Here is a 16,043-nt window from a genome sequence, read left to right as displayed (position 1 = left end):
TTATTTGTTTTGATTATATGTGGACACTAACATTAACAAATAAAAATTACTTTATTTATATTTATTATTAAAAGATTTAGGTGTAAGCTAACTCAGGCCCAAATCACACTAATTGCAATTTTTTAATAGACTCAACAGAGTATAAAATATAAATGCGTACCAATACAATGTGAATGAATACACATGAAGGGACAGTGCATCCCATATCCATGTGCACCGATATACTCGGTAGTTCTAACGTTTGTTTGACCCTTCATGCCAAAGCAGGTTCACACGAATCAATGTAACGCTACCATAAGGCCTTTGTCCACACAGGACAAAAAAAGCACAAAGATAAGGCAGGCTTCAGGTGAAGAGATATGCTGCCATGGTCAAGGATAAGAGAAGTGATGTGCAAACTGGAAACAAGGGCAGAAACCCACTAACATTGTTTTCTTTTGGTTATCTTGAGGAGCTTTATGGCCGACCACAAATAGTTACAATAAAAAGCTCTGTTTGATTACATCTGCACATGTATGACTAAAACAGCATTGTGGGTGAGTAAATTTTAGATCAACACATCCTTGTAGAGGTTGTTCTGCCTATATTATAGCATCATCCAAGAATTCATGTCCCAACAACCAAATTGTGTAGGACGATAGCTAAAAGAAACTTCTACAAAAATGCTTTGTTTCCTTGCAGCTTAATGGGCTCTGAAGCCAGTTCAAAAATGGTTGATGGGGTCGGCATTCTCAAGATTGGAGATAGATGTTCACAGAAAGGAACCTACTTTTCCTTGATGCATTGCAAACAAGACTTCAAGCAGAAAATCAGAAATAAATAAATAAATAAATAGCAATCAAGTGATCTGCCGACAATGCACAAAGAAAATATACACAAATGTATATTATATCATTCCCAGATGTACTTGGTAAAACATACCACAGCCTCGGCCATGAGACTTACATGCGGGAATCAAACATCTAAGCCCGTTAGTGCCACTAGCCTTTCGCCAAAAGTGCAACTACTGCAGAAGTACAGCATAATCACTGAGGGTAGTGATCCCATTTCCAGGTTGTCCATCATAATTTGATTGTTCATTTGTGTTGGACGGTGTAGTCACAACTTTCAATTTGTTCATCAATCAGGAAGCCATTTCCATGTAAACTCATAGTGCTCTCTCTAATAACATGCGTGCACACAGTCTATACAGCAAGGAGCATGCAAACCAAGTGAAGAAGAAAAGTTTCTTCTTCCCTGGAGTAACAATACAAGAGAAAATTTAAAACAAGAACAGATAAAACTGAGCGTTTACAAAATACTTGGTACCTGAGAAGCCAATCTCTGCTGCAATTCCTTGACCTTTGAAGAGAGTTCAGCTTTCTGTTCCTTGTAATTCTGCAGCAAGTACTCCTTTCCCTCAATAACTTCCTTTAACTCTCCCACCTCTCTCTTCAGCATCTCAATCCTCTCTCCATCTCCTCTTCCCTTGTCCACCACCTCGAGGTTGCTCTCTCCATCAATAAAACCATTCACATGCCCATTTTGTCCTGCTGACCAGTTCCTGACTGCAATAGACTTCTCAGGACTTCTATCTCCCACACAGTGATCTGCTATAGCTTTCCTCAGACGCTGGATCTCTCTCTCTGATTCAAACAGGTCCCGATTTGCAGCATCAAGCTGCGATTGCAAATTGGTTGAGTGAGCCAGCTGGATGCTGAGTGAACTTTGCAATGATGTGATCTGGTCCTGCATTTCTAGGATCATCTCATCCCTTCTCTTTAACTGTTGTCTTAGCTTTTGTATTACTTCCCGCTTAGTGAATATGTCAGAACCAGATTCTGATACACAGAGAGAGTCTGAGCTATTTGAGTGATGGAATGGCCTTGGTGGAAGCTCAAGGCGATCAGGAGAAGATGCCCAGATCACACCATTTTCTTTATTTGACTCCAGAGCTGGAATTTTGACCAAAGGTAGTGCCAGATCAGTGTCCTGCAATCTCAGGCCAGTTGGTGGACGCTTAACCTCCACCTTGCCATCAGAAAACCCTGTTTCAACACCCTAACAATAATACTAAACCAAGTTTATTATCCAACAGGTATCTCCATTCAGTGATGTATCATTTCAAAGCATATACTTTACAAATAAGGCAATTCTAATTACAGTTCTTGCTTACACTAAGACAAGGGGCACCATTTTCTATTGGTTTAATTTAAAAGATGGGACAAAGAGCAATGCGCAAACAAGCACTTTGTCCAAGAAAATATGTTTCACCCTTTTGCACATGTGGAATGTAGATTCTCATGGTCAAAATGATCCAATCAACCCAAGACTAACAGCCAGCATTCTTTGTCAGATCATTTAGGAAATCATGGGTGAGGATTTTCTTGTTGCTGAAAAAAATTATTTAGAAAATTAGAAGACAAATAGCAAGATGCCAACCAGCTGGTTGGTAAGGTCTCCTGCTGGTCGTAGCGGAGACTTGGGATCGAATCCCACCTGCACCTGGGTTGGGGGGTTATGGGTTGGGGGATGGGGGATTGGGGATGGGCTACCCTCTGTTGTGTAGCCCTTCAAAAGATATCAAAAAAATAGAAGAAAAATATAAGCCAAGTTTTAGAGCCCATAATTTCATATACTGGATTATAAAAGCAAAATATGGTTGAGTAAATAGTTCCAGTCCAGTTTGAGGCATGACTCAGAGTCAGTCCCAAACATTAGCTAGGCAGGCCATGAAACAAAAGACTTGGGCTAGGCCTAAGTGAAAAATATCAGCTAGAAAATTTCAGGAACCTAGCACCTATACTGACAGATGGAGGACCCACTTAAAATGGCACAATGTTCCAAATGTATGGTACATCCCGCATTTGTAAAGGGCTGAAGGGAAAAATCCTATTCTTGCCATAGACCTAGTACATATAATCTTTAAACCGTGAAAAGCATGATGTACAAATCATATCTGAAATCTGAAAAGTGATAAAAACCTTTCACCAGACCATGCAAATTTTATCCCATTCACGTAAAGGACTTTGAAACCCAAATATTTCAAGTATCCCTAAGTATTTGAATAATTCAATAATCTTTAAAGAAGAAAATTGTCCACTTGTTAATAATTAAAAAGAAAAAGGGCAATTGTTTTATCAATTGATAAAACAATTTCTGCATTAATTCTTTTATGAATTATTCCTTCACTGAGAAAGTATTCTGGTAAAGTTCAATGAATGCAGTGAAATGCTTGACAATCAAATCAAATACATACCCCCTGGAGAATGCAACTACCTAAACCCAAAGTCCTCATAGTCAAAATGCAATCAGACTGCACATTGATGACAAAACCAAATATTGCTTTTAAGAGATTTACCAATATGTATAGGTTAATCATGGATGTTTACCATCATTTCAAACCACCACAACAACAAAGTAACAAGCATTGCAGGAAATTTCAACGCTAACTACAACTTATTGTTGTTGACTAACAAACTTTTACAAGGAGTTCAAATTACATTTGATTCTTTCATGGTTCCATGAGAATTGGTGAAATGCTGTACCTGAAAGGCCATTACATTGCAACAGCTATCTTCGTCTTGTGCAAAAGAATATGGATTTGAGTGTGATATGCAAGTGCCTGGTCTCCTCTTGTCAACAGACCTTTTATTTCCTGAATAGCAGCAAGAAATAAATACATAGATGTTATAACTGGGTTCAAGTTGTAATTAATTTAAACATCAACAAGCTACATATTGTAAGACCTATCAATCTGTTAGTACCATTGTCTGGTCTCTTTGTATATAGAGCTTGCTTGAGCTTGTAACCAACCCGAATTGATAGAGTACTCAACAATGCACCTCCTATGATAAGGATCCAATTAGGTCCTTCTTGAATTTTTTTTGACTTTTCAGCTCTAGAAATTCCATTTGCTTTTGGTTTCATTTTGAGTATTTGCAGTATGTTGAAGGGTAATGCTTTGAAACCATCCAAATATTGCCTAAAGGACCACTTCACATGTATTAATTGCCATCTGTAAAACCACAGAATGATATCAAACTAAAATAACACACTACCTGAATGTTACATTGGAGAAATTCAAGGTTTAAACAAAGTCAGAAATATATAAAAGACAAATGCCATGTTTTAATATCTTGCAAGATAGGAAACAGACAACTCATCAGGACTGCAGAAAATTCATCTTCAATGAATTTCATTAAAAAAAGTTTTGGCTTACCACAAAGATACGCTTATGGTTCTCTCTTCTGTACCTTTTTTTTTCCGGTAAACAAACTTTTTATTAAGAAAAATGAAAGAAACAACAACCAGAGGACACATTAAGGACCTGACTAAAGTAGCAACTATTAAACATTTCTTTCAAGGCAAAATAAAATGAATTTTCAATAAAAAAAAGATGGAAATTATATCAAAACAATAGGTCCTAACATCAGATAGCACTACAAACAATAGGTCCTAACATCTAAGGTTCTTCATCTTTCTTTCATATTCAACAGGTTGCCTTCAATCCACTTCTGACATGGCCCAAACACTGGAACCAAAAGAGTTCCAAGAGGCCTCAGAAAATTCTTGAAGCACTAATACCTAGTCAACTATCATTAATCCCATTTCTGCAAATAACATCTCTGAATTCCCAGTTTTTCCTTCAAATGCTCTTCTCTTCCTGTCCTTCCGAATCCCTCAACACATTCCAAATGGAATGCAGCTCCAAAATATACTTGCCTTTCATCCTTTATAGAGTCTTGGCCAATCCTAGAAGATATCTTTCGTCCTAGCAGGCTAAAAGACATGAACGAATGACATGGAGCCCCTATGCTGCCAATACAAGAGAGAGATACAAAGAGAATGCATGTGTAAATCAAAGAATAAAAAAAGAAGTAAAGCAGGTCATTTTTATGTTGGATGCAATGGAGATAAAAACAAATGAAAAGGGGAAGAAGAATGATGAGGTGGAGTGGTTACAATTTTTTTTATCAGTAAAGCTTTGATTATATTAATAATATGTGAAAAAACAGAACAATTTTGTTTTGCTAACCATGATATCGGACCCAAAAACAACACTATGAAGAGGTGGCATGGTTACAATTAAAAAAGAAAAATGGGAACATAAAAACAAATGAAGGGGCAGAACCCCTATTCTACCATAGGGAGATGAATGTGTTCTTTTTTTCTTGTAGGTTTTGAAAGAAAAGTAGATGAAGGGACTTTTTACAAGGCAGACCATAATGAGTTGTACTAGTTGAGACCTATCGTACTAAAGCCTAAAGGCATCACTAAACCCATTTAATGGCTCTTTAAACTGGAAACCGGTTTTTACAGTGTGTTACCCTTCTTATGCACAACAATACAGTGTAGCATTAACTATTCCTAAAATGAGTGAGCTCCTACATAAAAACACCAAGTTACAAAGAACCACAAAAGAACATTGTACTACCTAGGTGGGAATTTAGGTGATGCCATGACAACTATGATATTTCACATCTTACCTCAAAATAAGATACCTGACAAATTTTCATCCAATGCTGATGCTCTCAAAAGAAAGGCAACCAGATTGGAATTGAAGATATCCATATAACTCCTACTTCCCACCCATCTCCCCTATCCATCAGATATGATAGTTGGATACCTGTATAAAAGGGGAGGTATTGTGTCGGATGCTTCAGGATTTAGTGTAAATTTCATAATTTGACACTGTTTCCAGCCACGTCCTTGCTAAATCTGGCTAACATAGTCCACCAGCCCAGAGAACACTGACAATTATGGTATTTGTTATCACATTTTTCCTTGAAATGAGATTGACACCTCTCAATTTTTCATACAATGGTCATGTCCACCAAGGAAAGAGAAACCTAGTTCAGAACTGAAGATCTCCAAATTACTCCGGCTTCACACTCATCTCCTCTGTCCACCAGCAGCTTCAAAAAAGGAAAAGAAATGAAAGAAAAGACACAAAGGCAACCATCAATTCTAGAATTCCTGCATTTCTCTGTCTCCTAGTTAACTATACATGGCCTTTAAGTCTAACCATGGGAACCAACATGTTTTCCACCTCCCACTCATTCATGCTATTCCTAGAAAGAGGATTCCATACAACACTCTCCAGTAAAGGTTTACTGTTTGCTTCCATCCTGAACAACCTTGCAAAATGGAAAATTTTAATAAGTGGTCCATTGCACCAACCACTTACAGTCTTGAGAAAGAAAGGAAAGAAAAGCATGGAAAAAAGGAAACTTGGAAACACCCAATTGCTTAATCCTCTACAGCAAAGCAGGACACAAGACGCCTTTTGGTTATGTTCAAGGAGCAAAACCAATATATTTACACTCCCCCCAAAAAGAAGAGAAAGGAAAGCACAAAAGAAAGAAAAAGAAAAAAGGGCCAACTTCAGGAGACAATAGAATACACTCTGCATTTGCTTGCTTGTTTTCATACACAAAGGTCTCAGTTGTCTTGTTTATCCACCTTCACATTCACAAATCTCATTTGCAAACCTTGGCAAGTAAGAGGATGAGATGTTCAAAGATTTTGTCAAACTCTAAATTTCTTTCATTAATCATTACATGGAATAGCTTCAGAGGACTTGTTGAAGAACTGTTACCCCATTCTAATAGCCATCCCAAGAATCTTCTTCAACCATTAGATTATAAAACATCATGGCTAGTATCAAGAACAAAGGCCTTACAATCCATAAAATGAAATGACCATACTTCCCAGTACTTCTTGAACACATGTTTTTATTTATTAGAAAAGTGAAGCTAATTAGGTGTGCAGCACCATATGCACTGATATTGTCTGTATATACAGTCTTTACCACCTATTGAAAGGTATTACCCTCAAATCCTAACATCATAGAGATGCCACATCTGGACTCATGGGCCATGATATGAAATTTGGGCGGAAAAGAAAATTACACCTTGCAAAAAACAAGGTGGCCTCACATCTAGCTATCTTCAAGGTCTCCGAAAATTACACCTTGCAAAAAAGAAGTAAAGCAGGTCATTGAGGGTAACTCTGAAATACAATAAAATGGTTAGGGGAGAAGGATGGAGGCCCTTGGAGGTTAGCCCACTATCTGACAGAGGCCGGATACATCTTGGATTCCTTGTGTATCAACCTTAATTGGATTCCTAGGGAACTAAACACTTTATCTGATCAATTGGCAAAATCTGGTGCACACAGGGAAGATATGTATAGTGACAGAAATCTGCCTATGTTTCCCTAAATTGTTTGTGCTTTAGTTGTACATTATCTCATGTATTCCTCTTTCTTTTAATAAATTCAGTTACTTTCCAAGAAAAAAGCACACACACACACACACCTTGTCACTCCCTTGCTTCAACCTATCCTAACCAGGCCGCGTACCATTATCCAGAAAGTAATGAGGACTCCCAGCAGGCCATCTAGGCACCAAAAGAATGAAAGATATGAAGTGGGTCCAAATCCCCTGGTGATTTGTAATATAGTATGTTACAAGCCCAGTTACTTATCAGGTTCAAACTTCAAACTAAGGTCTTCCACCACCCAACCACTGAGTGAATTACCTATAAGTTTTTGCACTTGCAACTGCTAATGTTCCAATGCTCCTCCACGTACTCAGTAAATTTGATGTGTGCCAATGTACTATGCCCACGAAAAAGGGATCCAATTGTTTTGACATTGCTCAAAGGACTAATAGAGAGAAAGGCAATGATTGAGACAGCATAACAATTTTGGGATATACTACCACAAACAGAACTACATTCAACTGCCTTCAACATCCACCATGAAAAACATGCCAAAATCACATGGCCTACACAGTCTCTTTTCACTTCCTTGTCTAAAATACCACCATAATCCTGCTTGAAGACCTCACAGTAACAAGTACATGCTCGACAATCCAAAGTTTCTAATTTACCCCCCCCCCCCAAAAGAAAAGGCCTTTCTCCAACAACCCCTTTAAACCACTGCCAGAGTTCTAATCATTAATCCCCCCCCTACTAACTTAGTATCAAAGCTTCGAAGGTGAACTACTACTTGGCCAGGAGCCAATTTAGGCAAGGATATTAAACACGTTAAAACTAATACATTGGACTACCATCTCAAACTAAACATCGTATCTCGCCAATCTTCTTAAAAGCGCGCATTAAAACAATAAAAAGCTGTAATAAAAGAAGTTTCATAAATTTCTCCCCCCAAATACATACCAATAAAAAAGAGAAACAAGACGATCAGAAAACCAAAACCCTAGAAGCAAAGCGCAAATTAATCAAAACAGAGCAACATACTGAACAAGAAAAACCAAAAATAGAGCTAAGTCACCATCATAAATCGTAGAAAAAAAACAGTAAAACAGAAAAGCTATGAAAGGAAGAATATTAAACCAACCGCATTCAATCGATTCCAGAATCTAGGGTTCCCATTCTCTATCCTTCGTCTCCTTCAAACTAAAAGAAGGAAAAGAGAGAGAAAATGCAAAAATGCCCTAGTCGTTGAACCTTTAATTCCTTTCCTTCCCTCCCTCACTGGAGAAGAAACTTAGAAACCCTTGAACTCGGAGGAAGAATGATTTGGCGGCTCCACCTGCGGGAATTTCGGAACTCTCCGATTGCCACGTCATTAGAACACGTGTACAGTCGTGCCTCAGATAATGAGTCTGTTACTCTGTTTCTGTTTCAGGCTTTCGGTTGTCTCTCTTCTCTCGTTCCCTTTCTCTCTCCTCTCCATCTCTCTCTCTCTCTCCCTCCCTCCCTTGAAGTGCTGAGTGGATTTTAGACACCACTGTGCTGTCAGCTAATAAAAATGTATTTTTGGGAGGAGAAAATTATCATATATTTGGCGAGCTATTTGGATAATTACAAACAGCTTGCAATCAATCTAAATTCTGCTCTAAATCACTGCATTAAAAGGAATATTTTAAATTTTAGTGAAAATGGGACCAATCCACCAACCATGTGATGATCCATTGAACTGGAAAAGAAAAAAGATAAAGAATGCTTCTTTTTCAGACATCTCTTTAATAGTTTAGTTTATTACTGTATTCAACTTTTTTCTTAATTTAGAATGTTTAGGTTTGGGGAAACGGAATGATCAGAAGCAATCTTGTAAGTGTTCAAGATCCTTCCTTCTTACTTTAATCTGCATAGTTTGGGCGCATTGTTAGGGGCTTGGGGCCCATTGTGTGGTGGCCCCACCCTAAATTATTAGTCGTTTGGGGCACAATCCAATATCTTAACCCATTATTGGGCTGCAAATGTTGCTTTCAGCCCAATATTGTTGAGGCCTGTGCCTCCCAAACAAAGAGACTATTTGGAGGTGAGACATTGTTCGAAGAAATTAGAAAATGTTGATTGTAGTGCAGCCATGTAATTTGGAGATTAATTATTCTGGTAAAAAACAAGTAAGTGTATTTATCAATTTTTTTTCTTATCATAAAATGCATTTAAGTTAAATAATTGACCCTTTTACCCATTTATATTTCACTATTAGAAGGGCAATTTTGTCTGATAATGTTTTAATAACTTTTTCCCCTACATGAGAAAATTAATTACCCACCTAGATAAATAATGCCTTGGGCTTGGTTTGGAAGCAATAAAATGCAGATACATACAAAATAATACAGAATACAAGGTTTTACATTCTACAAATTTGTATTGGTACTCGGATGGTGCACAATCTGGCTGGTCTTAGCTGTCGATGATCTTGCCTCTGAACTGAGTAATAGGGACCTGAAACGGAAGGAGAAGAGAAGCTTCGGGGAGAACCCGACATAAGGGCTCCGAAGCTCAAGTTAGAATCCTTCAAAGGCAAGATAAACCAGATAGCGCGAAAGTTAGCATACCTCGTTCTTGGGGGGTAGAAGCCTTTTATAACCACCTCGTGCACTCACTTCCAGGCTTCCGTCAGGTCGGGCATGATTACTTCTGAACTCCTGCCAGTTCGGATATCATTTCCTCTGGCCGGACAGAACCGCCACTGTTCCTTTTGTCGGAGCCGTCTCTGCGGCTAGTGACGACGGTTGCAGGTGGCGGTAGCAGGAAGCCATTTGAAATGTGGTTGTCAGGTGTCAGATCCCAAATCAGTCAGGTACGTCGCCTTTGGATACGGACGTCTTTGGTGTCGGGTATGTTTGGTTGGCCTGGTGTTTCGGAAGTGAAGTGTTGGAGTGGCGAGCGAGGTGTCTTGAGTTCGGTTTGGAGTGTTCCGAGCTGCCATGGGCCAGCTCGGGTCAGCTTTGTGAGGCTTGGGGCCCAGTATAGTTCGTGCTCCTTGCAGGGAGCTCGGGTTCTCAGTAGGGAGCTCGCTCTTAATAGGGAGCTCGGACTCCCAGTAGGGAGCTTGCTCTTAATAGGGAGCTCAGATTTTAGGGAGCTCGGGTTCCTACTTAGGGAGCTTGGACCCTTAACAGGGAGCTCAGGCTCCTAGTAGGGAGCTCAGACTTAGGGAGCTCGGGTTCTTACTTAGGGAGCTCGGACCCTTAACAGGGAGCTCGCTCTTAACAAGGAGCTCGGACTAAGTACAGCGGTCTGGAGTTCGGGCTCGGTAGTGAGCTTGGACTTGCTTCCGATGTTCGCTTTGGGCGCTCTACTGTCCCGAGCTGCTTGCCTTTGCCACGTGTCGGGCGATCGCGAGGTCGGGCCAAATTTCCCTTCATCAATTGCCCCCCACTCCCTGCGACAACGGTCCTGTCTTGGCGCGGGGAGTTTGCAAGGTAGCAGGAGGGCTTTGGTCCGTGCTGAGCGCGCTTGCTCTAATTTGATTTTCAAAAAAAGGGCGCGCGTTTGGAAGTCGTGACGGCAGTTGTTCGGGAGTTGCGCTGCAAACGCTTTTATTGCGAGGAGACGTGCGCCGACACCCCGTCAGTTTCGGGAAGACGCGTGCCGACACCTGTCCTCTGACAAGACGTGCGCGACGCTCCGTAAGTTTCAGAAAGACGTGCGCTGATTGGTCTTGGAAGACGTGCGGGTTAGCGCGGCTGTGGGCCATTGGATTGGCTTCGATCTGGGCCGTCGCTTTTCGGCCGCTGTGGATATAAATAGTGCGCGGGGGGCCCCTCTTTGCTACTATTGTACATCTTGAGCTCGTGCCTAAGTTTCAGCTCGCGTCCCAGGTTTCCTTGCTTGTTCGAGCTCTCGTGGTCTGCTTCAGTCTTCTTCCCGGGTGAGTGCTTTTGGAATCCCGTTCCGTTTCCCGATGTCTGGTTTGGAGGGTTCAGACTATTCAAGCGGGTCTGATGTAGGTTCTACGAACCAGTTTGCGTCCCCCGGTAGTTCAAGTGAGCCCGATGTAGGTCCTGAGGAAGGGGTCGGGCCTACAGCCCAAGGTGCTTCGGGTAGGTCGGCGTCCACCTCCCGTCGTGGCCGGGTTGTAGATCAGTTCGGCCCTTCGACTATGACGCCTGAGGAACTTCAAACCCTCGTAGACTACTATGACTTGCCCAGTGAGTACGGTTACTTTATCCCTACGGGCAGCTTCCCTTGGGAACACGGTCCTGATGAGATCGTGATTTTCCGGGAACAGCTCGCCGCGGAGCTGCGACTGCCCTTCCACCCTCTTCTTGTCGAGGTCCTAAACCACTTCGGTGTGACGATCGGCCAGCTTCACCCGAACTCTATTAGGAACTTAGTGGGAACGATCTCTTTATTTTGCGACGAAAACTTTCCTCTGGATCTGGAGATTTTCTCTTCCATTTTAATGGTAAAAAAGCAAGTGGGTCCCCTTCCTAGGCGTAGGCGGGCATACTACCTGTCCCCTCGCCCGGGCTTCAAGCTCTTACACGGACTCCCCAATAAGGTCCCGGTGTGGAAGCGGGACTATTTCGGGGTGCGAAGTGCGCTGGGGTGGCCGTTTCAGACCGGTTGGGGGATGGCCGCTCCTGATTCCGGCATCACACTTGATGAGGAGACGGCGAAGGGCCTTCGGCAATGGGCGCGGCTTGGGCTGGATTGTCAATGGTATCTGATGGAGGCCAAGCTTATTGCTGCGGGCCTGAGTTCGGGTAGGTTCTTTCCCTAGTGATCCTGTCTTGCTCTTCTTTTACGTGTCTTACTGATGCCGAGCTCCTTTTCGCAGGTACGATGGACTCTCGAGGGACACGAGGTGGGCACTTGTTCGAGGGCATGAAGAGGAGAAAGTGGGTGGCTAAGCGAGCTCGCGCCGAGCCATCCCGGGGTGCGGAGCCCGAGGTGCCGGATTATCCGGCAGAGGAGCCCGAGATGGTTCCTCCTACGCAGGAGCCGGCAGGGGCTCCTTATGCCGAAACCACACACACGGGGGCTCCCGCCTATTCCGAGTCTGCCCATATGCGAGCTGGGCCGTCAGGCTCGGAGGCCCCGGGGGACTTTAGGAGCGTGCTGTCGCCTGTTCATGCTCTTCAACGGAGTAAGGAGGCGATGTTTCCCGAGGAAGTTGCGGCGTGGACCGAGCTCCCTCTGCACCAAGTGGCCTGCCGTGCCGTTACTCATGCCATGGTGGTAAGTGCTCCCTTCTTTAGAGCTCGGCTTTTATTCTTTTATTCGTTTCTTTGATCCCGTTTTCCTTTGATAGGTGAACTCTTCCATTCACGCCTTGGCGAACCAGGTGGAGAAATGCTCGAGGCAGGCGCGAGCTGCCGAGGAGGCTGCTCGGACTGCCGATGAGAATGCTCGTGTTGCTAAGGCTACTGCTCGCCTTGCGCGGTCTAGGCAGGCGAGGTCTCAGAGGGATGCCGAGGCCATGGGAGTGGTGGTGAAGCGTATGGCGGAAATAAAGCTGGATCTGGAGCACCAGGTCGAGTATCTTCAGGAGGATATCAGGGAGAGGACTCCGATTTTCTCTCAAGGCACCGAAGACGCGAAGAAGAAGGCTGTCAGCGATTACATTGCTTCGCCGGATTTCGATGATATGATGGTAGACTCCTACAGGAGGGGTTTTAAGCTAAGTCGGTGAATGATCTGGAATACGTACCCCGACCTCGATACCAGCGCCATATCCACTTCGCGCATCACTCAAGAGATGGCTAATGCTGCGGATGCCGAACCGGACTCCGAGGGGGAGGCAGGTCCTTCGGGCGTTGTCGAAGTGGCTTCTGATAATGATGAAGTGGCCCCTGGCTTGTGAAATGAAATGTACACATTTTTTTTTGAATGTACACATCTATTCTGAAATGAAATGGCTTTTTGTTCATGTACTGGTTGTCCTGTCATCGAGCTATATTTTTTGCCGAACTGACCATTTCGGTCCTTCAGTTCGTTTTCTGACATGAAATGGCTTCGGGGTACTTGGTGGCCTATAGGTAGTACTTTCTTAAGTTGACAACGTTCCATGCTCGGGGTACTTGTTTTCCTTCTAGGGTTTCGAGCTCGTATGCTCCCCCACTGAGTGCTTTCTTTACTCTGTAGGGACCTTCCCAGTTCGGTCCAAGTTTCCCTACGCCGGGTTCGGGCACCATGACCTTACGGAGAACTAGGTCGCCGACGCGGAAGTTCCTCTTTTTTACTCGCGCGTTATAATACCGAGCTACCTTTTGTTGGTAGGCCGCAATTCGGATGTGTGCGAGGTCTCTCACTTCGTCCAGTAGGTCAAGGTTGGTGCGTAACTCGCCCTCGTTTGTTTGTTCGTCGTACGCTTCTAGTCGCAACGTAGGTACTTCGATTTCCGCCGGGATTACTGCCTCGGTGCCGTATGTGAGGTTAAAGGAGGTCTCACCTGTGGCGGTTTTTTCCGTGGTTCGGTGTGCCCATAGAACACTTGGTAGTTCGTCTGCCCACAAACCTTTGGCTCGGTCCAATCGCGCTTTCAGTCCGCGGAGGATGGCTCTATTCATTACTTCTGTTTGGCCATTTGCCTGTGGGTGTGCGACCGATGTGAAGTTCTGACTAATTCCCATACTTTGGCACCATTCTTGGAACTTGATATCTTCGAACTGTTTGCCGTTGTCGGAGATCAGTACCCGAGGTAGCCCGAAGCGACATACAATGTTCTTCCAAAAGAAGTTTTGTATGTTTCGGGCTGTAACTATTGCCAGGGGTTCAGCTTCTATCCACTTTGTGAAATAATCTACTGCCACCACTAGGAATTTTCTTCCGCCTGTCGCTGGTGGGAATGGCCCCAGGAGGTCGATCCCCCATTGGGCGAAGGGCCATGGGCTGGTGAGGTATTTGAGGTCGGCGGCGGGCTGATGGTGGATGCTGGCGTGCTTCTGACACTTGTCGCATTTTCTGACGAGCTCAATTGCCTCTGTCTTCATCGTTGGCCAGTAGTATCCTTGTCGAAGTGCCTTTTAGGCGAGGGCTCTGCCCCCCAGGTGTCCGCCGCACAAGCCTTCATGGATGTCGCGGAGTACCAGCTCGGCTTCGGCTGGGCGCAAGCATCGTAGATAGGGGAGCGTGTAGGATCGTCGGTACAACCGTTCGTCTATCCTGACGTATTTGGTTGCCTAGCGCTGCACCCTCTTGGCTGCGTTGCGGTCCGTGGGGAGGGTTCCGTCTAACAGGAAGCTCGCGAGTGGGTCGATCCAGCTCGGCTCTGCTTCGGTGACGGGAGCGACCTCGTCTGCCCCACCGAGAATGCTGGGCCTTAATGGGATCCATTGTTGTATCCTCAATAAGAAAGTATTAAGTGCAGACCACTGCATAAATACAATATGCCCCCTATATTTATATGCTCAAAGGTGCATTCCTTTTGGAGAGATCAAGCAATTGATCCCACTAATCAATAATTAGTAGTTGTGGACTCAATATTGGGGGTGCAAGGTGCAACTTAGTTAATCTTGAGTTGGACATTTTTCAAATTGACAATAGGCTCGAGCCCAAATCAAAGTCAGTTGAAACCCTTAGGTCAAATAAATCCATGAAATACAGATCTTTAAGTTCATACTTAGATTTTTTTTAATTTCCTTTTTTTTCTAATTAAAACTACATCTACTCCTTGTAAAACATTGCAAATTTTTCCATATAAAATATTTAAACTATGTATTGTTCATTTAAAGCAAAAACTTGGATTCGATCTAAAAATATTTAATCCTTGAATCAAGGACATAAACTTCCTTTCGAAAACCTTATTAATGAACATGCAACCAACTTTTTTTTTTTCTTCACGGGACTACACAACAAGGAGTGGCCATACCCCATCCCCTAAACCCCCAACCCTTATGGCATCAAGATTTGATTTAAGTCTATGCAACAATGAGTCATAGATCCTACTAAGTCATCATCCATTGGTGTAACTTTATAAGATAGAAAAGGAAATCACATAATGCCTTGTAACAAGTTTTAGATTTGGTGAATACACATAAAACAATGATTTAGGAGGCGTTCTATAGCGTAGATGAGAAATTAGGTGGTGTGTCACACCATCCCCCTAACAAGCTAGTTGTTCTGCACTGTGGACAAAAATGTGTGGATTGAACCACACCACACCTCCGTGTATGCATTCTACAAGGTTTGCTACATTTCAGTCCACACATTGTGTTATGATTCCATGCATCTCAATTACAACATGGGTTAACACACGATATGACAGTAATGAGAAATTAGGAATGCTTCTCACAAAATCTAGCTAATTTTATAATAGCATGTGTATAAATTCTTAACAGTGGTGACGATAGTTGTTGCAGCGACAGATAACGAGGGTAGGGGTGCAAATGGATCGAATCATGATCTGATTTGGTTCAAGATCTGATCATATTTGGTCAAATTTGGATCACCCATGTTTGGACCTTTGAGTCGAACAATAGGATCTTATCAGAAATCGGATCAGATTCAAATCACCCCTATCTGATCCGAGAAGATCCAAACCGATATATATGTTATATATTTTTTATATAAATATATAATACATATATATATGTTATTTATTTATAAATGTAGTATTTATATTGTATTTTTGTAAATTTGTTATATTATTTATTTTTTATAAAAATGTATATATATGATGAAAATAACTAAAAAATACTTATATTTTTTGTTTTTCTTTATTTAAATTGGTATATTTTATTTTTCTTTTAATAATTTATTATTTTTTAAAGAAAACAAATCGGATTGGATTAGATTTGAATATCCGACTTCCCGATCGAATTTGAATTCAAATCCTTGCCTATCATATCC

At 42.4% G+C, this 16,043-nt stretch overlaps 1 protein-coding gene across 5 annotated transcripts; it reads right to left on the bottom strand.

Annotated features, from left to right (window-relative positions):
• Window positions 1-796: 796 nt before the first annotated feature.
• On the bottom strand, window positions 797-8,901 carry LOC104611562 (uncharacterized). 5 transcript variants are annotated; one of them, XM_088894584.1, is made up of 5 exons: window positions 8,347-8,901; window positions 3,747-3,964; window positions 3,483-3,637; window positions 1,309-2,010; window positions 797-1,236 (listed from the first exon to the last, which is right to left on the bottom strand). In XM_088894584.1, the coding sequence occupies exons 1-5, from the start codon at window positions 8,349-8,351 to the stop codon at window positions 1,162-1,164; spliced, it is 1,155 nt and encodes a 384-aa protein (XP_088750710.1). In that variant the 5' UTR covers window positions 8,352-8,901; the 3' UTR covers window positions 797-1,161. The 5 variants fall into 5 exon arrangements, with proteins under 5 accessions (XP_088750710.1, XP_088750709.1, XP_010276968.1 ...); XM_088894583.1 differs by having other exon boundaries at window positions 3,747-3,997; window positions 8,347-8,895; XM_010278666.3 differs by having other exon boundaries at window positions 1,309-2,040; window positions 3,528-3,637; window positions 3,747-3,997; window positions 8,347-8,886.
• Between the last annotated feature and the right edge of the window lie 7,142 nt (window positions 8,902-16,043).

The sequence above is a fragment of the Nelumbo nucifera genome, chromosome 1 (assembly GCF_055504915.1).
Source record: "Nelumbo nucifera cultivar China Antique chromosome 1, China Antique-T2T, whole genome shotgun sequence".
NCBI classification, from domain to species: Eukaryota; Viridiplantae; Streptophyta; class Magnoliopsida; order Proteales; family Nelumbonaceae; genus Nelumbo; species Nelumbo nucifera.
The sequence above is the reverse complement of the archived record's forward strand: the minus strand, read 5'-3'. Positions and strand labels throughout refer to the sequence as shown.

Bases quoted from the DNA above. Each gene is read 5' to 3' on its own strand.
- LOC104611562 (XM_088894583.1), bottom strand. The intron at 2,011-3,482 runs GTAATTTGAACT...TCTGATGGCAAG, and splicing joins GAACCATGAAAGAATCAAAT to GTGGAGGTTAAGCGTCCACC. The intron at 1,237-1,308 runs GTACCAAGTATT...TTGTTACTCCAG, and splicing joins AGCAGAGATTGGCTTCTCAG to GGAAGAAGAAACTTTTCTTC.